At 38.7% G+C, this 24,716-nt stretch overlaps 1 protein-coding gene across 1 annotated transcript in view; it reads left to right on the top strand.

Moving 5' to 3' along the window:
* The window catches only part of ADAMTS5 (ADAM metallopeptidase with thrombospondin type 1 motif 5), a 47,542-nt gene extending 23,308 nt beyond the window's left edge, over positions 1-24,234 (top strand). The window contains exons 3-8 of the mRNA XM_052794044.1: positions 4,127-4,294; positions 10,375-10,658; positions 11,908-12,091; positions 12,532-12,707; positions 13,560-13,735; positions 17,269-24,234. Of these exons, the coding sequence (XP_052650004.1) occupies positions 4,127-4,294; positions 10,375-10,658; positions 11,908-12,091; positions 12,532-12,707; positions 13,560-13,735; positions 17,269-17,845 (1,565 nt within the window). The 3' untranslated portion in view covers positions 17,846-24,234. The remainder of the gene's footprint in view (positions 1-4,126; positions 4,295-10,374; positions 10,659-11,907; positions 12,092-12,531; positions 12,708-13,559; positions 13,736-17,268) is intronic.
* The last annotated feature ends 482 nt before the right edge of the window (positions 24,235-24,716 follow it).

Genomic DNA, 24,716 nt, shown 5'->3' on the forward strand with positions numbered 1-24,716 from the left:
AGAGACTGTCCAGCCATTTCTGAGAGGGAGAGTAATTTGCAATCATCTTATGGAAGAACTTTTCAGTCAATGTGCTCAAAGTGAAGAGCTTGAAATTTGTCTGCAAGCTTTCTCATATCTGAAGGATATTTTTTTTTTTGGTCTATATGAAGGAGGAAAAAGAAAGGAAGAAGAACTATTTCAGTCCACAGTTCAGCGGTTGCATTCTCTGCAGAGTCAGTGCATCTGTCAGAGTAGAGAGGGAAGGAAACTACACCATCTTTAGGCAGGGAAGCCAGGAGCAAGCTAAAGCACAATATACTCCCTGGACTGCTCCAGGGGCATTCACATTGCTTGGCTGTAGGATTTCCGTAGTTTGAAGTGGTGTGACCACATTGCTCTGACAGTAGGTAGTCTAAGCTCAGGTTGCTTACAGATTGCACTGCAGGAGGAGCCAGGGCTGAAAAACACACGTAGGAAACGCAGAGAGGTCTTTCCAAAGCCAGGGCCAATGAAGTTGGTGCAAGTTGGAACTTACACACACAAAACCTGTGTTAAAAGAATGTCATAGGTAGCAAAGAAACTCAGAAGTGTCCAAGTTGCACATTCAGAAGCATCAGAGTTAATGGGACCTGTACGTACCTACACTGTGTTAAGTCTTTTATTATGTGCTCACACGGAATGTCTGTCACGTAAGATGAAAAAGTTGCGAAAGGTGAAGTATGGTTATGCAAGAAAGGGATTGTATAAAGAGCAAAGTTGTGTCCTAAATGGGTGGAGTGTTGCAGAGCGGTATCAGAGGATGTTAAGGTTAAGAAACCTGAATTCTGACCTACAGGACTGAATCCTGAGTTTTGGGTAGTTCTGAATGGTGCTATAAAATGTTGACCAGTCTGAAAAATTAAGTTCTCAAATTGCTGGTTTGCACCCAATGATTATTCATACCCTGCACTGAACATGCATTGTGTGCCATGTGATGTTATTCAGCCAAACTTTTTGACCAATTCTCCAGCTTTTCTTATTTACCCAGAGCTGTTTAGTACCAAGTCCAAAGACTTAGAAATGAAACTACTTTTTTACTGACAGAACCTCGTTACCTTATTTCACAAGCATGCTGCAGTGAAGTAATTTCTTGCAGTGTTACGACTATGAGCAGTCTTGGGACATTGAATACAAAAGTATTCTTCCTGCAACCTTTAAGCGTACAAGTTGTCTCAGAGAAGATTGCTATAGTGAGGCTTAGGTCTAACAAGCATGGTGTTTTCTTGTTTGCTGGGCTAAATTTTTGCAAATATTTCTGATTGATTGATTGGTAGTATATGCATATTCAAGTGCACAGATACAAGTAAAATAGAAGAAACTGGCTGGAACTCCTGAACAGCTCCGCAAAGCAGAGTGTGTGAAGTCCTGATTTAAATGGGGAGATGCGCCGCATATTGAGGGGTCCATCAACAAAAGCTAGAGGAAAGGCCTTAAGCCCTCTCTAGTAAATGTTTGCTTAAGTTAGCAGAACACTGGTGAAACATGCTACAATGAGTTATTTAATGTCAGCAGAAAATGGTTCTAGTTATATTACTACTAGGTGTGTGTTGAGGTTCATTAACCTGTCAGCTCTGCTCATAGTTGTCAGACACGAGGTGTGACCTGGTGCCATTCAGTGCTTAGCATGAATACAAGCTTAGCGATAACACTGTATAGAACAGCAGTCAAAAATGACATCATCTTTGCTTTTCCTGAAGACACTCATCATCGGTGTCTAGGACTTTGGCAAAGTCAGAGGTAGTCCTCATTGGCACAGTAGCTGCTGATTTATTAAACGCTTAGCCTGTGACACTTCCACAGAATTTGCTCTATAGGTTAGAAGTGATGCACTGATTATTTGGTTACTCCGTCAGAGAAATGTGTCTGTCTGAAATAATAATCTTACTAGTGAATTATTTTGCTCAACACCAGCATTTGGCTTAAATAAAACAAAGATGTTGTCATCTCTTCAGAGCAAGTATTTATGCAGTGCTATATCAGATTGAAACTTGACATGTACCTACTGATACTCAGCCGTGTCTCAGTGCAGAGTAAGAATAACATTACTGGCCCATATATAATAAGTATTGCCAAAGGAAAGTGGTTTTACCTATCAGAAAAAAATAAGCCCAAATCATGAATGTAAAACACACCAGTAATTTAGACATGACTTCGATAAGAAAGTTTGATTCATTATGTTTTTGCAGCAATGTACTTTTGATATAGCATTGCAATAGCAATTAGCAACAGTAGTAAGAGGGAAAGGAGTGTTAACTCCTATCACTGTTAAATCAGCTTCCTTGAATAAATTCTTACTAGCATTTATAATACTTATAAATATAAGGCCTTATACAGGGCCTTTTATTCAAATAGTAGCTGTATTTGAATGATGTTGGTAAATGTGTGCACATCAGAGGAAGAGAGGAAAAAAGAGAAATGCCCTCTTCTTCTCCTTCCCACCTCCCCTCCCGTAGAGATTCAGTATCTGCAGAAGACAGACTAGCTGTTGTCAGTCATCACTGGTACAACTAGAAGTGACAGATCAAGGTCCCCTTGTCACTTTTACTGTAGCTCCATCCTTAGGTCAGGAACCCAGCATGTGAGTAAGGCTGCCAGGTGATACCTTGGCTTCTCTCACGGGACAGAAATCCTGATTTCTGATCTCCTGCAGCCTTAACACAGACTTCTGGTCAGATAGCTACTTTCCTAATCTCAGATGCAGCTCGGCAGTGAGTGCTGCGATGAAAACAACGTAACAGCAAGTTTATATAAGGCAAATAGGTAAAAGCTGCTGATTTTCTTCTTTCCCAGCCTGTATTGTAGGTATTATTATTGTTATTGCTGTTGTCATGCCTATTACTATGGATATCAGACTATGATATCCTGCCATCGGTGTCCCTACTTGTGTCACTTTACACACCTTACTGCTAGTCTACAGCAGTTATACCAAAACGTGAAGCCGATAGTACATAAAAGGCTTTTAGTTATTGCAGAATAATACAATGTGTCTCTTCAGCTGCTATTTGAGGGCATCAGGTTTATTTCTCTGCAGTGGCTTTGATGGGTGGTCTTTGTCCTTATCATTAAAACACTCTTGGTCTAGCCCTGGATGTCTGATTAATCATGTTCTGGCCTAGGATGAAGACTATGAGTGTTAAGTTCAGGCTTGAGCTCCCTGCAGGTTTGGTTCCCATTCAGTCTTCTACCTCTTGCATAGTAAGTTGGCTGTGAAATAATCCAGTGTGAGCATGGAAATTAAAGTTAAACCTGATGTTTACAGAGGGAACAAAGTGTGTTGCCTGCAATCTATTATTGTTGCCCAGAGACTAGAGAAGATGGGGATCACTGATCTACAGAAAAAGTTGCTGTCACATTTAAAAGAACTCATCTAGCACCGGACTGAACTCCCCTGGTCATTAAGGATTTTTACAAGTTCCATCATGTGCTGCTTTGTGTGCACATTATTTTGTGTTCTGGAGTATAAATATCCAATACCATATACATTTAAAAATAAAAACCAGGAAAACTAAAACCCTAACCAAAACAATACTAAAAAGCATCCTCCCACAAAACAAGACTCTTTACATGGAAGAGAAATATTTGAAAACATTATTCATATTGTTTGATGTATTGTAGAGGGTACTTGCACTTCAGCGAGGAGTACACCTTAAGAATTTACATACAGTTTGTTTAGTTGCTCCATAAATACTAGCATTTTTGTCCATTTAGAAAGACATTGTAGCACCTTTCTAGACAGTTGCAGAACATCTTTAAAGAGTGAAGTATTAGTCTTTCTCACTGAAGATGATTTGGAAAAACATTAAGAACTAAATTGTTGACTAACACAAATGAGTACAGTTCACTTTAATCTTCATCAGGTTTCAGTTAGCACAGTTCAATGACATGTCAGCTGATGGCATTACTTCCTTGCTATATGTAATGGTGTAAACTGTCACACCTTTTTTGCCTGCAAGCAGAGATACCATGTTTCAAGTGGCCTGCTTTGGGCTACTGTTCAAAATTTGAGAGTGAATTATACAATTCATTTATCTTGACTGTGAGCTCCAGCTGGTAAACTCTGTTGTGGATAGTCTCATCATTTTATTTATTTGTTTAATTTCTATAGGGCACTTGCTTGGGCTTTCCCATGATGACTCCAAATTTTGTGAAGAGAACTTTGGCTCCATGGAAGATAAGCGCCTGATGTCCTCCATTCTGACTAGCATCGATGCTTCAAAACCCTGGTCCAAATGCACTTCAGCAACTATAACAGAATTTTTCGATGATGGTCATGGTATGTATTATCACACCTTGTGTCAGCTACATGTTAGTTTTTACTGTGATCTGTTTTTTTTAATAAGAACATTTCATACCAGTTTGTTCATTCATTGCTCATGTTCAGGACTATCTTGGAAGTGCTTGCAAAAAAAGGCAAAGGTCTAAAAAGCTGGCAGAGTCTCACCCTCCCTTTGCATGGGTCAGATGCAAGAGAAAAGAAAGAGTTGATGGAGAGTGTGTTGGCATTTATTTGGTTTGGAACATGGAGAGGTTTTTTTAAAAGCATGAAATTAGTCTTGTCTTCCCAAATGTCACAGATATGAACTCAGAGAGTACTTTAAACAGAGGACACAAGGAAATGGCTTTTTCCTCACAGAAATTAAAATGGGTGATATGGTCTACTTAACATTAGACTACAGATGTGAGCAGAGTATATGTGTTCTTGTTACTATTAATGACATTTATTATGTTTATAATGCCATTATATTTATTACATTTCTAATGCCATTGTATTTATTGTGTTTATGTAGAGGGGCTGTAAGCAAGAATTAAGACTCCTCTGTGCTGTATATAATAAAAGATTACTTCTGCCCCAGGAGCTTATCTTCCAAGTCATGTAATTAATATTTGTTAAATATGTTATTTACCCTTTGGAGAATAAGTGCAAAACTTGCATTTTCCAAAAGTAATAATAAAAAAGCATAGTCTTCACTATTTAATGAATTTTAAAGTCTTCATTATGCTCCCAAAGCAACTGCGGTTCTTAAACAAACCATTCAAATTCCAAAATGCTGAGATAAAAATGACATAATTGAGTGAATGGATCAAGTTGTTACGGTAACCGAAATGCTTATGGATAAAAAGTATGGTATGTCTGCTGAATGTAAAGGTTTTTTTGCTTTTAAATGTTTTGTTGCCTAATTTCAGTGCGCTCTGAAATATTTTCTCCTGTTTTCCTCTATTGGAGAATGACTTCATTTTTTCTCTCAACTTTATTAGATCCATTAATCTGTACTGTCGTGTTTTATGGTCCATATTGCTCTGGCACTGACTTAATATTACCAAGTTAGTTTCCACATATGAAGAGAACTTTCCTTTTTGAGTTTAGTTACTGAGGTACAGTACAGTTCACTGGGGTAAAAAAAAGGGACCTCCTTCGCCATCCATGAGTGACCTCTTAGAGAGCGCAAGGAACTCTGAACTATGTTTCTTCTTCTGTTCCTCTCCTGCTGCAGGCAAGTAGAAAGGTCATTCTCATTTTCTCCCTTTTTTTGTGATCCAACTTCTTCTCTTTACTATGCATCCAGCTAGCTACTTCCTCCAACAATAAAGAAAGCAAAAAGATAAATTCTCCCACCCACCTCACCTTTGGCTTGATTGTACGTGGGGGGATGCTTGAAATTTGGACCCTTATCCATGAGCTGGACCCAGTCTCAACATGGAAGTGATGGGGGGCTGTGACAGTCAGTCCTACAGGTCTAAGAATAGAACTCTGCCAGGTTTTTTTCAGTAAAAGTAGGTAGGAGCTTCACATCACTCAGAGCTGCATTATGGTCTCCTTGTTCATCGTGAGTGCTGACTTCCTGTACAAGAAGTCTGGCAATCCTCAACTGCTGACACTTTTCACAAAGTCATGTATTCTTTGCTGCACGTAAAGGGTTTAGGATCTGTCAATCTGTTAATGCATGGGTTAGGGTACATTGTCCTTTCTGATACTCATGAGTAGCTATCACTCAGGCATGTAGTCTCAAAGAATTATCGATATGATGAAATAATTCGTAGAAGATTTGAACCTCTCATCATAGAGGTCCATAGTCCTCTGGGAATTAATTTTTTACTGGTGCTATTCGTATGATTTCAAATATACAATGTTTAGGGAATCTCTTTTCCTGATAGATCAGGCCTTCATAGACCTTTTCTAAGTAACAGTCTTCTTTTTGTGTTGAAGTTTATAATTTTTCAGTTATTTATTTTTAATCAAAGATTTGTCTTAACACAAACACTATCTATGAAGTAAAAATGGAAGTGAATGATTTAAACTGCAGTTTCTTCAAATTACTGTGCTGAAAGGACATGCGTTATTTTGGGACAGGAACTTCTGGTTTTATTTTCTTCTTCCAGCCAGTGAATGAATCAATAGCTCCATAATTCCCATTTGTAATGTACTCTGAGTGTACCAGAAACCACAGGATCCTAGTAGGGCATGATGCTGCTTGTCAGACTGCTTTGGGCTGATGATAAAGCAGTGCAAACATGCCATATTTCTGTGTTTCCTTCAGAATAAGCATGTGTCTGCTTTTTGGGTTGCTCATTTTTTTCCTTAGCTGGGGCAGATGTACTGTCGTGCAGTTGCAGTGTTTTCCCTCCCTTTTTGTTTTCAAGAAGGAGCTCTCCTGCAATCTTCCCATAGAAAGAAGAAAATCCTCTCTCTCTCAGGTGCTGCTAGGCAGAGGAAAAAAACCTTAACCATTCAGGTGTAATTTTGAGCAGTGCTGCAGGCATAATGTAGATAAGGAAGGCACAAAATAGCAGTTGCAACAAAAGAATACAGATATTCAGATATCAGGCTTTCTTTTAGGCTGTTTGTGACCAGACTTTGCATAGTCACAGGAAGGTTATGTGGGAAACACTGAACAAGAGGACACTCTCCCATTCTCTGATAGGCAGCGTAAGCAGTTTGCACTGGGCTTTTGGTCTGAATGGGCATAAGCGTATGAATTCTGCTTTGTGACAAACAGGGCATGGCAGCATTGGTGTGAGGAAATGAATAAAGTGCTTCATCTGCTGCTCCTTATGGGTAAGCATAATGAAATGTGAATGAAGTCCAGAAGTTTGGATCTGTGAGCAGTATTCCATTACAAAAGAACAGTCAATGTCTTATCAAAGCTCTAAGTAACTTTCCCATATAGATTTAGATATTCACCCCATGCTGCTGTAATAGAAAACATCACAGTTGTGAGACTCTAATTCCTTAACATCACTTTGTGAGGTACTAATGTTCCTATTTTCTAAATTTGGAAATGATGTTGGGGAGCAGACTCATCTTATAAAACGTAGGTATTTACTATGTAGGTAGTTACTCCTAAACTGGGTATTTAAGTTCCCATCATAGCGCAGAGGGGTCTAATCAATGGCATCAGTGGTTTGACTGATCTCATCGGTTGCATTAGTGGTGCTGAATTAAACCATAAACTCATTTGCCTGAGTAGTGAAACATCTGACAGCTGACTGAATTGCAGATACCAGCATTACATACAGTTAAAGTCAGCTAAATAAATCCCCATATAAATGTCTTGTCCAAGGTCAACCAGGAGGTCTGGGGAGGATCAAGGTGCTGATTCCCTGTCGCCTGAGGCCCATGCTGAGAATTGTAAGCATATATTGTCAGGATATCACCATTCATTTTACACCCATGAGATGACCCCAGACAGCAGTTTGACATTTAGGAAGAAAAGGCTCAGTTAGTGTCCAGAAGACAGTGACATTTATTTCCATCTGCTTTTAGCCTCTCCTAAGGTACTAATTGCCTTTATTGTCATGCCAACCACTAGGCTATGATATGATTGCTTGCGATTTATTGTGTTTAGTCAGAGTGCTCGGTGCTCTGTGCAACCTGAAACAAGGACTATTTCTATTTTAATTAATTTATATCCTGGTTATCTGCTTCCTGCACAGATCTTATTCTGCCTTTTTTTCTTCCAAGATAGATTACACACAGCATTGAGGAGAGATAATGAGATGGCTTAATTAACACTGTCACCAGCCAACAATGTTGCTCTGTTCCAGGACACACAGATGTTCTTTGGTACTCAGGACAAAAAATGAGAATAGCAGTATATACATGCTCTGTATGTTGCAATGTAATGTAGTGAATTGAAGCCCTCTTGGCCCTCTCAGCCAGGGGGCCCAGGGCAAACCATTCTCCAACTTCTTAACTCTGTCTTTTCTGACTATTGCAAGTAGGAGATTGGAGCAGCTGGTGCTAAAAACTTCATTGCACTGCACTTCATTGCAACCTGTCTAAACATAGACACTGCTACTATCTATAAATGTAAAGACTTTTTTTTTTTTTTCCTGTGGGGAATCCTTAGGGGCCTTTGCTATCTTCAGTTTTGAATATATCATGTGAGATCTGCTGGAACACCTGGCTTTATAGAAATTTTATGTGTTTCCTCAGAGCAGTATTAGTTAAGGAGAAGTTTGGATCTCATTCCCCTGTGTTCTCAAGGGGAAAAAATGCTATATTTTCTATGTAAGCTTGTGAAACCTGTTTGTTATTCACATGTGAAAGGTATTCAAATGGGTGTTAACTAAAATGATTGACAGATCAAGTATATGCAAGGATGTGACTTTTTTTTTCTTTTTTCTCCAAATTTATATTTCCAGTCATGTCAGTCATGGTAGAGCTCAGTGATGGGCAGCAATGTATGTCATGGTGAAATTAAGTGTTATTACCATGTTTTAAAATACTGAATAACAGTTCTACTTGGGAGTTTGATAAACTGCAGTATATACACAACAGTAGTGTATGCTAGTGACTGTTGACATGCTAGTTCCTTCCCATCACTGCCCTAACACTGTACTAGCTTCCTCCCTCATCACAAGGTATATGAAGTAGGGCTTCCACTGTTGTTTCCTTTTACAAAGGGTATTTTTGACAGCAACTTTTGCCAATTACGTCCTTTTCAGAAACTCCAGGAAAAAAATCTGTGCTTCCTCACTCCTCACCATGTCTCTAATATTTTACACTACGACAGGCTTCGAATGCTAGGGTACTTTTAATTTTCTTTATCTCATGGCACTCAGCTACTCAGTTAGCATTGGCACACCTTGTCTGCATTAAAAAAGTCAGCATAATCCAGATTAAAGATAAGGCTAGGGTAAATCAGGGTCAGCAAAGGACAAATAAAACAGGTTTAACAAGACAGAGAATTTTTTGGTAGTAAGTGATGATGCAGAAAGAATTTTTGGCTGTTTTGGCTAATTGGCCTTAGTCTTTAGAGAAAAAAAAGAACAGTTGCAGTAAACGTGTGTTCTGGAGGGAAAACCCAAGCCATTGAGAGATGGGGTATTTGGTTTGTTTAAATTTACTGCCATATCTTGAAATTCTGTTCCATTTTGTGTAAATAGTGAGCTTTTTATAGATAGCCTTTTTTCACCTGTGATCCAGCTGAAGAATACTGGTGTAGGTTCCAAAGTGAGGTAAATTGTGGTAAGCTATTTTGGCCAAGGATAAGTGAGGCTTGCCCAGACCACATATCCCTTGCATGAAGTGTAAAAGAGGTTACACTGAATAAATAGTTCTACATGTCAACAAGAGAGGTTTTCAATAGTAAAAAAAAAAAAAAAACTATCAGTAGATCCTCTAGAACCTAAATGTGAATTCTCATTTCTCATGTGCCAGACAAATCTTGACCTCTGCAATATATCTCAAAACACATATACAATTATTGATGTTTATGCTACTTTTTTCTTTTCTTTCTGTTACTTACATATTTTTCATAAAGTGGATAGCCCTCTTCAAACTAATTCCAGAAGCAGCCAAGTGTCATTCCTTACAAGGAAAGCCTAGTCCAGATTTACCACCAACATTAGGTTTGATGTACAGCTTATATTTTTCCTTTGATCTGTTGAGGTTTTTTTCTTTTTTTTTTTTTTCAAGTGCCTCATTGGCTACATGTCTGGTTTTTGTGATTTTTCTGGCACCCCTTTAGAAGCTTTACCATTTCCGACGTTCTGTCTCAAAATTCAAATGACAACTTTGCTTACTTTGCCAAGTGAGTCTTGGTCATTCCTTAAATCACAAACTGATAAATAGAGTGGAATGTGTTCAGAGTCAATTCAAATAAAGGAAACCATTTACACCCTCAGACTGGAAATAGGCAGCTCAACACCTGGTGCGCTGTGGGGTGAGAACACAGTTGCGATAATATGACCTTGTCCAAAACCCGATGACGCCTCAGACAGCCTTTCTGTTCACATCAGCATCCTTTGAGGTTCGCCGTCATTATCGGTCTGCCTAACTTGAATGACAGATTTGCAGCACTGCACAGAAAACTAGGAAATGAGTAATAATAGGTTGGTTTGCTCTTTTAGGTAACTGTTTGCTGGACCAACCGAGAAAGCAGATCCTGGGCCCCGAGGAGCTTCCAGGACAAACCTACGATGCCATTCGTCAGTGCAAACTGGCGTTTGGACCTGAATACACAGTGTGTCCCGGTATGGATGTGTGCTCTCGCCTCTGGTGTGCAGTTGTGCGCCAAGGTCAGATGGTTTGTCTGACTAAGAAGCTGCCTGCTGTGGAGGGAACACCATGTGGGAAAGGGAGGATCTGCCTCCAGGGAAAATGTGTTGACAAAACCAAGAAGAAATACTACTCAGTAAGTTACCAGCTGTGACCCTAGGGAATTTTAGAAGGCATGACCCTCAAAGGCGCTGATTTTTGTGGGAGTGAAAGGGACTTTATGGAAGTCAGATTGAAAGCTGCCTTATTTTTAAGATGTAATTGGAGTGTTATTGGTGAGGGATATAGGAAAAATACCACTGAGTTTCAGGAAGCATGTTTTCTTCCTGAACTATGAAAGCCTTCATTCCTGGAAAACTGGGAAAATCCCTTCAGAGTAGAGGATTTGCCACTTCAGTAAGTCGGGTCTCAGGACATACGGAAAGATTGTCAAGGACCTATTCTTAGCTTCCTGACTTCTTGGCAATGGACTGTGAGCTAAATTAAATCTGTGAATTTAATTTACAGCCCTCAACTGAAATGCCCCAGGGCCCTAACTCTAGTGAAGAGAAAGGTGGATGAAGTTCATCCAGAATATAATTTCTGGAGCAGAAAAGTTTATACCTCCAGTGACAGAGTCCCCTTTGTCAACTTTATACATCTGAAGAGTCCCCAGGCTCATGAGAACTGTCAGCTGCACAGTTCAGACACTTCTAAATTTACTGGGTAGACAGTAGCACTGCCCCTTCTGTTATACCCACAGAAGAGATATGGACTTGTAGAGCTTTGTGAAGGTATTTGCAAACTATGAGAGTCATTCAAATCAAGCTGCAGTCCTTATAATGCCCTTTTTTATGGAATTATACACTTCTACATGCTGTTGCAATACTTCTTCTAGGTAGCCAATTTAGCGGAGTTGCAAACTATATCTGACAACTCCATCTCTTGCCAGTAATTCAGAGCAATACCTACACATCACAATAATTGCATTTAATTAACCACAGATTAGCCTTATGAACATATTCTGGGAGCCAAATCCCCTGGAGCTGGTTTAAGGGGCCCTATTGGTAGGAATAGCAAAAAATAAGAGACCAGCACATGAGACTATGGGTGCTATTTCTGGCGCATGGGTGTCTTCCATGAAACAGGCTGAAGGCGGCTGTGCAGAGCAAGGCCTAGTATTGCTTTTGCATGTGCAGTGCCAAATGAGATGACAGCAATGTGCAGATAAAAACCAGAAATTAACTCTGTTGGGAGAAAGAAGGCTCCTAAGACCCGTTATCCCTGATTGAAAGGACCAAGGAATTGCCTTCAATTGAGGAAAACATTAGCAGTGTCTTTGAGACGTAGCACCTTTATTTACAGTTGGATGATGTCCTCACCTCGCACTGTTCCATATATTTCAGGCTTCAAGCCATGGTAACTGGGGGTCCTGGGGTCCTTGGGGACAGTGCTCCCGTACCTGTGGTGGAGGAGTGCAGTTTGCTTATCGTCACTGCAATAACCCAGCTCCTAGAAACAACGGCCGGTACTGCACCGGCAAGAGGGCCATCTACCGCTCCTGCAATGTAGCACCCTGCCCAGCAAATGGTAAGTGCCTTCATGCCAAAGTGCCTTCATGCTCCAGCCTCTATGTTCATAGGTGGTAAATATTGAACATCTACTGTGAAAGGAAACAACAAAGGTTTCTCCAAAATGTATTTACCAAGGCAAGACATTCATCATTAATGCAATACTGTAATTCTTCCCCCATCCCCACCCTGATGCCATACAGAAAGGACACTTGAATGAAAAGAGGTTTCAGTCCTGGAAAATGAACTGTAATGCAAAATTTAGTCCTTAATGCTTATTATGTCATGGGAAGATTTCCAAGCTAAAACAGTTGAAGGATTTGAAGGCCAGTTCTAAGTAAAGAAGTGAAATGATGTAACTTAAAAATTATGTAAAAAAGAAATTGGAATAATAGATGTGCATAATGATATTTGCAGCATGGTCGGAAATAGTCACTAACGATGTGAATAATTCTACAGCTAAATCTTTTCGACAAGAGCAGTGTGAAGCAAGGAATGGCTATCAGTCTGACGCAAAGGGTGTCAAGACATTTGTTGAATGGGTCCCCAAGTATGCTGGAGTACTTCCTGGAGATGTTTGCAAGCTCACCTGCCGAGCCAAAGGAACTGGCTATTACGTGGTATTTTCACAGAAGGTAATGGCATCTCCAGTCATGATTTCATGCTCCAGTTTAGAAGTGCCCTGTATCTTAGAAATCTTTCCCTACAACAAGGGAAAAGAAGTAAATCATTTGATTCAAAGATTTAACTGTGTGATTACATTTAATGGTTTGATCCACTGGTTAAACATTAGGACCAGAACTGGCCTCTAAAACGTGGTAAGTTTTTCCACATCTCAGTATATGGATTCGTTAAAAATATGGGCCTCTTAGTGCACTCTGCACTAGTTTGTTTTCAGTAGTGGATAAAGGGGTTTCTGCCTGGAGAGTTGTCTGTCATTGTGGGGTTTTCTGGAGGAGAAAGAGTACTATGAGTAACAGAATAAGTTTTACCCTGCATTATGTTAAGGGAGTCCAGAGTAACTCTTATGGAGCCAATTAATACAGAATAATTAGACAATTAGTATAGATGTGACTTGTAGTCGGTTTGTTGTATCAGATGCAGTTTGAACTGAAACGTCTCCCACACTTATACTTGCAGTTTTCTGCCTCTAAATGTTATGAAGGTAACATTTAGATGTAGATAGCTCAAATGGAAGGATATCTACAAGTACTGTTATTGATACTATTAATAAGTTGTGAGATCATCATTAAAGCCAGGGTCATTTTAGTGTCTTATGGTGGAGTTATCTGTCATTGCTTTCAGCCCTTTGCTAAATTTCATCTGCTTTTGTGCTGGGAATATTAGAGTAACTCAGTCTGGTCTGTCAGGGTAGGCACTCTGTTCTGAGTGGGTGACATAAATAAGTAACTGGGTTTTGCCAGTCAGATTCACAAAAGCACATCTTTTCCCTGGTAGTTTTAACTAACGGTCATTTGATTGCCTAGGTAACTGATGGTACTGAATGTCGACCATACAGTAATTCAGTCTGTGTCCGGGGAAAATGCATCCGAACTGGTTGTGATGGCATCATCGGTTCAAAGCTCCAGTATGACAAATGTGGGGTGTGTGGAGGAGACAATTCCAGCTGCACAAAAGTCATGGGAACCTTTACCAAAAAGAGGTATTGATCTTGAGTATTAGTAAGTGTATCTTGTTGTGCAAATGGTAACTCTGCTATGTGCTTGCTTGCTTTCCGTCTCTAAATGCAATTTACTTTCATATGAAGACTGAGCAAAAAAGTACATTGCTTGTGCTTTATTGCACTTTCCAGATGTTTACAGCTGGCCTTTTAACATTAACCCTAAACTGGCAAATAATCAACTGGCAAAACACTGTACCCAGTTCATTTCTGACACAAAGTGCCAGTGATACAGGTGAACACCCCATTAATAGGAAGTCTGCCTAGAATAAGGCATAGCATCTTGTGCTACTTGCTAATCTTGCTGTGTCAGATAGCTTGTGGTTTCTAGAGGACAGAGGAAAGGGAAGAGAGGAGTGAATCAGAAAGTTGTTGGGGTCAGAATAATCTGGCTATCTCTGAAACTGCATTTCCCAGATGATGCTGTGCTAGCAAGTTACATGCTGAGAATGTGTTTCATCTCATCTAACTTCAAATGACAATGAGGACATCCCACCTGATTTAGTGACACGGATTCCTTGTGTAGTTAGTGGAGAGAAGCAGACAGCATTAGAGCACAGCTGTAAAAGTCTTCCTTAATAGCTGAGAGGGATTGTACCCTAAAAATATCTTTTCACACTGCTGAATATTTGTGGAGCTTAGATGACTAGATGAGATGTTAGAAGTAAACATAGGCTTAAGCATGGCATTTGCTATATCCCTTCGTGTCCATTGGCATAATACCGATCTCCAGATGGATTTTTTTTTTAAGTCAAAATATTTATACCAGTTATCCATAAGACATTTTTCTGTCAGAGTTCAGCTTTTAACTATAATAAAACTTAATACAAGTAAAATAAAAGGAACCGCCCCTGTGGTTTTCCCTGACCACACTGAGGGCAGCAGTAAGCTTTGTACTGAGATACCAATGTCAAGTAAGTCTGCTTTCTGTCTGAACTCATTTGCCTCCCTCTTCAAGTCTTAAGGTTCATAGAAAAACAAGGATTTTTAATTATCATTTATATATATTCCAAGGTCCCAAAGGACTGCTGTAGTGATCTACGCTTTCAGTTGACAGTTTCTACTCAGTATCTGTGACTGCATTAGTGTACCATCTTTTAAAAAGTTCATGCTTGATTTTGTTTTATATCTTCCAAATTCTTACATAGCATATTGAAAGCTACCAGAAGTTGAAATCTGACTCCTGGAATGACCTTTTATTTCTATACATTTTGACATACTGATTAATAGCAGTCAAAAATGGCTTTGAGAGTGAATTTATTCTAAAAATAAACATAACTAATGTTCTTCCTGGTAAACCAATGATTACTCACCTAAGGATGCCAAAACACCTCTGTCAAAAAGAATGACTTTCCATCCAAATTAGAAATTATATAAACCAAATCTTTTCCAATTTGTAAATATTGAAATGTCTGGGATGTCTAAATGAAGACAACAGTGTGAGATATAGTTCCTGTGATTCAGTAATGAACCTTGTGCTGTAATCCAGGCTCCAGCAAAAATGTTAAAGGGACTCCATGAATTTCAGCGAGGCCAGATTTGTAGCATAGATATACTTGGAAATTGAGAGATTCTATTATAATTTTTCCTATGAAGTTACCATCTTACTCCTCAAATCATACCTTTAACTGAAATGAGACTGGTCAGAGAGTAAAATATTAATTCAACCTCAATGCATTCAAAAAGTTGCCCCATTTAGAAAGTAATAGTCAACCTGTCAATAACAAGTACGTTCTAACTTGATTTTGATTGAATTTTGGATTGACGAGGATTTATTTTTTACTGGACATATTATTTAAGACAATTCCCTTATGCAAGTAGTTGACTTTAAAATAAAGCCCTCATTAAAATGGTGAAATATAAATTGTCTGTAAACTGTTTTTATATATGAAGGGGCAGTGGCTGTAGTAACATTATCTTTCCTCCACTAAAAAATAGCAGCTCCTGTGTTGCTGTCCATTGTAAGCCAAACTGTAGCAATCTGTACATTGAATGTACAGGGAAACTATTACATGTACAAGGGGAAACTAGTATTTCCCATTGAAGACAATTGCCATAACAACATTTGTTTGTACTTTTTTCTTTTAAAGCAGTCAAAACATGATCTTCTGGAAAACTTGCTTCTTAAGAACTTTTTTTAAAAGGCTGTAAAGCCAAATTGTCAGAAATTGGGAAAGAGGAGAATTAAGCCTGCATGTGCTTCTTTGTGCACATGGAGTGTTACAGCTCTTTGTGCAGGAAGACTTGAATTCTCCAGCATTGCTTTTAGTTTTTGAACAAGTGATTTTGTAACTTTAATAACATGTTGTAACAGAGTTACTTTGGCAACTGTTACGTAAAAATATTTGTGCAGTGCTGTAGAGCAGAGTCCCCCACAGCCTGTTTTTCGCACCATATTCCTTCAGCTTTATGAAGGTGCTAAATCAATAGAGTTTTAGTTGTTGTCCCATAACTGCTGGAAATAGCAGGGGAATAGCAGAAGCGTTTAATCTGTCGTCTGTGCAGTCTCTACTTGTGCAGCCAAAAATTCTCTAAAATTAGCAGTCTGTTCTTTAAACAATCCCAAAGGAGACCCCTTCACTTTTATATATTTTTAGTATATTTTCTCATTCTTTTCTTTCTAGAAGTTTCAGCACTGAACTTTTCAGATATGAGATACTTGCAGAATGGTTTTGTCACAGGTTTAGAAATGAAAATACATGTCTCCAAAGTCTAGCTGGTAGCTTATAGCTATGTATAGTCTTTAGATTTTTTTTCTATATATCAGTAAAGTTAAAATAAGTAACATTCTTGAGATAGTGATAAGTTTCAGCACACTTGCAGGTTTTGAATGCTTGTCACTTTCAGTAGAAGAGTTAAATATCTTTTTCTAAATCTGAATTAAGATACTTCATAGGAAGCAACAGAGAGAACTCTGTGATGGTACAAATTAAAACATTTGGGTGCACCTCATATTAGACACTTGACAATTAATCTTCGGCTTTGTGAATTTCAAAGTAAACAAATTTTTTCTCAGTGATTAAGATTATTTTTAAATGTTCCCAAGGTACCTCTGCCCAGCTGTTACTCCGCTCATGCTTTCCTTAATCATCATTATAGCAAAGACAGCAAGAAACAGCTGTAACCAATGCGTATCTCATTATCTTTTCCTTGGCAGGCAAAGCATGCATCATATTTCATATCTCCCACCCTTTGCTGAAAAATATAAGCTATCTGTTATTTTTCATTCCTCTTGTATCTGACTCACGTTAAAGTCATTACTAAAGCTAAAGATTAAGCAGTTTGAAATAAGTGCAGTAGAAATTTCTTCAAGAACATAAAGAACAATACAATAGACAAACAGTGGAACCTGGTTAAATTAATCTTAGATGAGCCTTAAGCCAGATGGATTCAGGGCCTGAACAAAAACAGAGCAAGATGTGTCATGCCAGTGACTTCATTAGGCGTTGCTAAGACTTGAGGCTTATTTCACGCTAGCTACTGAGTACTCTGGGGTTTTTTTTCCCTTCATTCAGCAAAGGCTACACAGATGTAGTGAAAATCCCAGAAGGGGCAACCCACATCAAAGTTCGGCAGTTCAAGACTAAGGACCAGAGCAGGTTCACTGCTTACCTGGCCCTGAAAAAGAAAAACGGTGAGTACCTTGTCAATGGAAAATATATGATCTCCACTTCAGAAACAATCATTGACATCAATGGGACTGTCATGAACTACAGCGGCTGGAGTCACAAAGATGATTTCTTGCACGCAATGGGACACTCTGCCACAAAAGAGGTTCTTATTGTGCAGATACTTGCGACTGATCCAACTCAACCAGTGGATGTCCGCTATAGTTTCTTCGTCCCAAAGAAGCAAGGGCAAATGACTAACTCTGTCACCAGCAGTGGCAGCAGCAGCAGCAGCAAAGTATCTCCACAGCTCATGCAACCCCGCTGGGTTACGGGGCCGTGGCTTTCTTGTTCTCGAACATGCGACACAGGATGGCACACCAGGACTGTCCAGTGCAAAGACGGGCATGGAAAATTAGCTAAGGGATGTCTTCTCTCTCAGAGACCGTCAGCATTTAAACAGTGCTTGTTGAAAAAGTGTTAACCTGTGGTTGTGATCTTCTTTAAAAGAGGTCGAATAAGCCATTGTTGACATACTGGTATTAGGTCTCCCCAGACAGAGAGAAGCAAAGGCTTCAATGTACTTACATACAGTCTCAAATTATGGGCAGAATCTGCCTATTTGGACCAAATGAAGATGTGCACTGCTTTAAATAATAGTAGGGTGATCTTAATATGTCAAAAAACTAAGCATTAAAGTTGTTATCAGCCCTCTGTGTCTGCAAAAATATAAAATAAAATAATGCAAAAGAAGAAAAACTAGTGAATGGAGGATCCTGGGATATTTGAAGGTTACAGAATCATCTCCCCTTTTTCACCTACCTCTAATACAGTATGTCCCTAGAAAACGTCACGTGTATCCATGATACCACAGTAGCTTATTTTATACTGTTTTGTAAATATCTTTCATTTGATATGTCACTTTATATCACTTGGTTCTATTAAAAAATCAAAAGACAAACTACATAAGCAAAGTGATCGACCAAAGTATATCTGCAGCCCTTGTGGACTTGGTCCATTCTTCAGAAAGGGCCGCAGATGTTTTACTGGAAAATGAAGAGCTTGCTGCTGGTTTTAAAAAGTAATACCTTTTGGTTTTGACAAAAGGAAACACATTTTCATGCCAGGAATTTCCTGACAGCAGATCATTATTCTATGACAAATACTGTGTTTCCACCAAGACTTCTCAGAAGGAGCATTGCAGCAGCTTGCAGACCAAGGATCCCCACATGTACATTGCTCAAATACCAGCACCATCAGCAACTCCTCAACATGTGTATGTCAGACACACACAGAAGGAGATTTGGCTGCTAGGAGGAATTTGTGTACACTTTGCTTGTAAACCTTCCACAATTTCCAGCTGTGTCACAGCTTGGGGTCCTTGTTTTCGATGAACAATAGCTGCTAGCTTCTTCCTTCCATAAAACAAAGGCATACTGTATTTTGTAGAAACAAATTAGAGAACCAAAAATTACAGGTAAGATAATCAAGTGTCTTCTAACTCAGATATTCTGAGGCTGTGTACAACTGCTTTCTCTGTTATTTTCTCTATAGCTTCCACCTTGAATCTAACAATGTGTAATGTACCTACATCTTTTGAAGAGGCTATAAAGGTCAAAAAAACACAGCAAGCAGTTAATATTTTATCACTGTTTTGTCCATCATGCCTAACTCTGGTATTCATCTTACCAGCAAAAGTTTGTAACTATTTGTCTTTTTTGGTTGTTTTGTGTGTGTTTTGGGGTTTTTTTAAAGCTATAGAAGGCATTCATGTTTTGTATATCTACCACATTTGGGAGGAAGAGGGGTCACTAGGAAGTCAAACCACATCAGGATGTGGAGGACTTGCCCAATATCAATAAGACTGTTTCCACGGTACAGGCAGTAGCTGGTAATAGTTTTCATTGGCAGCAACTTCTGAATCCCATTGTCTGGTAGAAGTTCTGTGACCGAGGATGGGCATTTCACCTTATGCAGGTAACAGGTGGAGGCCTGATAGCAACCCTGTTAAAATTGCTTCCTTTCATATCAGCAAACTTTGAATTAAGCCCTAGGAAAACAGGTACCAAAAGAAATGGTTAAAATACACTGATGAAAATAGAATCCCAGCTGTCTTTTATTCCCTCGTTCATCCACACAGGAGAGTATGAGACTGCAGGAGGATTTTCAGACAAGCCTTACAGCTGTAAGTCAGTGGTACTCAAGCACTGAAATACCCCAGGCCCTTCTGAAAATCCCAATGATGAAATCAGTAGAGAAAACTTGTTGGCATGTGTCGCAAGAAGGGCAGGTCTCACTCCAGGCTGACACAAACATGTTTTTGCAACTGTGGCATGTTTCTGTGTACTCTTAGAAAGCATGTGATGATTTCAAAACAGCATAGAATTGCTACATCTACAAGTGTGTAACCTGGAGAAGTACCTGTTTTTGTACCCTGTTCTAAATAAACAGTAAGAGGGGCAGGGCCTCCTCCTCTGTCAAAATTAATTACCAATGAATGTTACTAGTCATCTTCAGCTTTCAAAAATGGTGTGGCCTTCTTAGTAGTAGTAGTCCTATGCAAAACTGTGGATCTTGAGGAAAATTCCCCACTTAATCTGTGATCCCACTCTAAGAACTGAGATCAAGGCTCTGAATATTTGCAGAATTCTGGAAAGTTAAGATTTATGCCTTCTTTGCCTATTAACATAAGATCACTTTGAAGTGTCTTGATTTTTATACTTATATATGTATTGCAGGTGTTCTAGAACCTCTCAAAAAAGTTCATAACATAGAACACATCATGAGAGGAAAAATAAGGAGACTTAACAATTGTCACAGCATACAGTTGCTGTAGTAAGTGGCATTTGTTTTTCCTGTGTTTTATCATAATAGAGACAGAATGTGCGAGTATTTGTGTTTGCATCATAGTAATAATTTATTATATATTCAGCAGGATGAGTAAGGCTTTTGGATGCTATTCAGGCTCCAGAAGAGCAATACATACGCGGGTATAAATTTAAAGCTTCCTTAGATCAAGAGTATCTTTTTCATAGAAAAAGTTTATTTATAAAAAGTAAATAAATATGAGAACAAACCACTATAGTGATTTTTCCCTTTTCACTAGCGTAGTAATGGAGCAAATTAACATGTGAAAAAAGCAGTTGCCTTTATATGGTGAGAGAGCAAAGGGGACAGACCAAGGAAGCAACCCTGAAGGTGTAAGATAAACTAGGTCAGCCTGCTCTAGTTAACACTTGCTTTTTAGCTGCTTTTTGTAATCAGACTCCAATTGCAAACCTTGCTTTTGTCAGTCGTAGCTATTTCATGTAGCTGCTGAATGAAAAGTTGGTGCAAGGTATGTGACTGCGTCATTTCAACTTCTGTTCTCAACTAAATTCCTTGTCTCTCACACTGTTATGTCATTGTTTACATTACCACCAATCGTTGGCAAACAGGATTCATAAAATGCATCTAGGGGATAGAAACCTGGAGTATTGCTCTTTCGATAGAAATCAGCAATCCTCAGTGTTAAATTCACTGATGACTTTTTGGGACACATCTCCAGTGCCATTAGGTGGAGTTGCACCCCTAAGCGTTAGTGGTTTTTAGAGCATCTGCTTCTCAAATAAGACAGTCTCACTAGGAAAAAGCCTGTCATCATTGATTTGACTGTGTACAAGAAATTAAATTTAGCTGCCCTCCTGTGGAAACAGTTTTATCACAAGGGGGAGAGGGAATAATCTTGTGGATTAATCACAACGGTAAAAAAAAAAAAAAAAAGCAACACAGCACTGAAAAAATAAAATAATTTATTGTTTTTACAACTGGTATGTGAACGGATGTAATGAATTTATTTATTCTTATTTAACAAAAATACCAATTGTGCAAATTCTATATTTAAAATGTTTTGCTATCGTCTCTGTCTCTCTCTTTCTCGCTCTCTTAATTTATGCTTCAGATTTATGTTGAAAGTACGCCTTGTGAGTTTACATAATGTATGGCACTGGTTATTTTTTGTATGTTTTTATTTAGAAAGCTTTCTGCATGAAACAGGAGTGTATGTGTATACATGTGTGCACACTGTATAGATGTATATTCTTTTTCTGCTATTATCTTTTTCTTAGAGAAGTTGTAGATTTTTAATTTTGTGACACCTCATGCTCAAAGCTCCTTGTTATGCTTTACTTCTAAAATCTCTCAACTAGCAAGTCATAAAGGTCTCTGGACCAAAAAAACCCTTACCAGCTCCTAAAGAACTCAGACAACAGACTCACTTCGCACAGGTGCATGCAGTTCATGCTGCATGCCTCAGTGATTTACCACCAAAGCTGGTAGGAGTCTTACTCTTTGCTTCAATGGGAGCAAGTTCAGGCTTCTAGTAAATGGGAGTCCTCTCTATGCAAATGAAGTTTCTCTGAGTTGTCAGAGTGGCAAGGGAGTCTTCTGTCATGCAGCTTCTTGTGTTTAGGTGAAATCACTACAGAAAAACTCTTGTGTGCCTCTTTAAAACATAGATGAAACAATGTATGATTTGGTTTATGAAGACTGAAACATTAAAAAAGCTACTTTTTCAGTCTTTCCACCATTTATATACATATGTAAATATGTATATATGGCTATAAAAAGTCAAAAGCCCAATTTGGAAGGCTTTGCAATATTTTACTTCATTGTATTTTAGCTCTTTGCACCACATCAGGCAAAGTTAGACACAGAAAAGACAGCAAAGCACGCGTTCCCAGTGTTTCCTTGAAAATAACAATACCTGTTTGCTTCTGCTTTTCATCCAGTCCAACTACTGCTGAATTCAAGGGAACTTGTATTGGGCCCAGTGTAAGGAAAAAAATGCAATATAGACAAACCTACAACTTTTCTACAGTCAGTTTATTTAACAATACAGATTACTTCTCTACACTTCACCATAAGGGCAGTACTACAGACCACAAATAATCTATTTCCAACTGTTGAAAGTTATCTTGCTTATCAGGGCCCACATTCACACAAGTTAAATTCCAGCTCAGCCTCTCTGCTCAGTGCTTGCTGCCATCCAGGCACTCCTGAAGACCCAGAGCCAGCCACAAGGCTTTAGATGAAATTGTGATGGCCAGTGGGTGATGTTTGCTCACTTAAGACCCACTCCAAAATGCCAGCCTTGACTTTGACAATCTTTAGGGCAGGCTTTATACAGGATTTGTAAGGATGAAGCATTAATAATTATGGGGTTTCAGCAAGGTGTTCAGGTGAGTGTTTCTCCTCACGCTAATGTGGCATTCTTTGTCACTGAGGAAGACGGACCCTCTGTCAAGAGCCAAAATTAGATTCTCTGAGCATAGGCTGCAATTTTCAGAAAAAGAGTTGCTGGCTTGGAGGGGTTTGTTCCTTTTTTTAGTTAACTGATTAGTTTTTATAGAGTGGCCAGAGTGCATCATTGCAGTCATACTTGTCATAGGTAACATTTTCAAGAGGGTTTTTTTACTGTGGGTACACTGCTACTAGCTTGTATAGTAAAGCTAGTTCAACATTCTTGTTTCGAATAACGTTGCAAATGCAGATATTTCTGGTTTATCATGTGTACTGGTAATGACTCTTAATGTAAGAGAAATTGTCAGGACCTCAGCTGGCACTACAAAATGTAGCTTTGGGGTTTAGAAGGTTCTATTACAAGTGCAAGTTTTCAGTGATAGCGTACAAAATTTGAAATGCCCCAGACATATTCTTAGTCTTCCAAGTGAGTGGTGTAAGAACTTCTCTCCAGACACACTGTACCAAACATCTTGATACTGTCCTGCTGCTCTGCACACTGCAGAGCTGCAGGTCAAAAACAAAACTCACAATGTCGTTTGCCCTGAAGTTGTCTGTAGAGGCTCACGGTCACTGTAAGGACACTAAAATCATTTCCATGTACATCAGCCTTGCATAGTCCATGTTGAAACACATACATGGACACATGTATAACTTAACTGTGGCTAAATGCAAATACATATTTTTCGTGTGTGCATGTGTATACTTGTGTATATATGAACACATACTTGTACATATATACACAAATATTTGGGTCTCCATTACTCCCACTCACAGGGTGAAATAGTTACACTGATTTTAGTTATACCTATGTAAATTCAGAGAACTTCATTACATCATTTGGCTTTGCAGGAGCTGCTTCAGACTTATACCACTTTAAGTGACAGCACAATTTGTCTTTTAATTTATAGGAACTGGTTTATACAATTTATGATATGAACTGTGAAATTTTCAGATAGTTTATCATATGAAACATACTTATTGACAGTCAAGCCTATATGCGTTGTTAAAACCCATCAGATACAGGAAATAATATAATGAATTCAAATAAGTTGGAGACAGCGTAATACTCCTGTATAGCAGTAAATCCATTTAATTTTTATTGTCAGATCATCTGCCTAACAAACAGATAAAATAAAACGAGAGGCATTGTAGGGAAGACTAACAGGAAAGTGCAGTGTTTGGTTTTGCTTAGTTAATTTCATTGTGCCACTTTATATCCTCTGTTGGTGTCAGCATATTCTGGAAAGTGTCACTTTGTGCATTACAGATAACTGGGCTGAAATACCAGTACCCTTTGAAAAACCAAGATGTGTCACAAAATTTTTTTCATCCTAGTATGTGTCTAATCGAATAGAGTTAACATTTTTAGAGCACTACTATGTCAGCCAGTTTACATCATAATGTTATGCAAAATATAAATTCATTTGAACTGAATTGTACAAGGTCTACACTGTACTATGACACATTGAAGGCCAATATTTTGTTTTGTAAACCATTACATATGTATAATTTACCAGTTGTAATCTTAAAACATTTGATTCTGTGATTTCAGTAAAAGTAATAAATATAAACTGTATCATAGGTCCAAAATATTTGTTCTTTATGGTATATTTGTGGGCTACTGTGTGCCATTTGTGCCCTACTAGAGACAGATGAGCAAAAGAGATTGAGCTGATCCCTACATTAAGGCATCAATATTCTTCCTGTATGTAAACACTGCACTTCAGTTGTGGTGGAGTGGAGTTCTGTCAAAGTGTTCTTATGAGTCATGAAATATAACAGGAAAGTGCAGAAAGCAGCATTCAGTGCCTCTCCAGAGCCTTAGACAAAGTTCCTGTTTGCTGCAGTTCAGAAAGATGGTATGTACCAGTGATCTCCTGAGCCTTCCCAAAACCCCTGTGAAGTCCATGGGTTCTGTCCAAAAGCAACATCTTGCAGAATTAATGGATTAAGATATTCAGAATGAGATTCATAATTAGCCATAGAAGCCAATCTAAAAGTAGTAAAAACCTGCCAGAATGGGTAATGGCAGTGTACGATGTGTGCAGAAGTGGTGGTACAGCTTATGTGTC

This window comes from Harpia harpyja, chromosome 8 (assembly GCF_026419915.1).
Source record: "Harpia harpyja isolate bHarHar1 chromosome 8, bHarHar1 primary haplotype, whole genome shotgun sequence".
NCBI lineage: Eukaryota > Metazoa > Chordata > Aves > Accipitriformes > Accipitridae > Harpia > Harpia harpyja.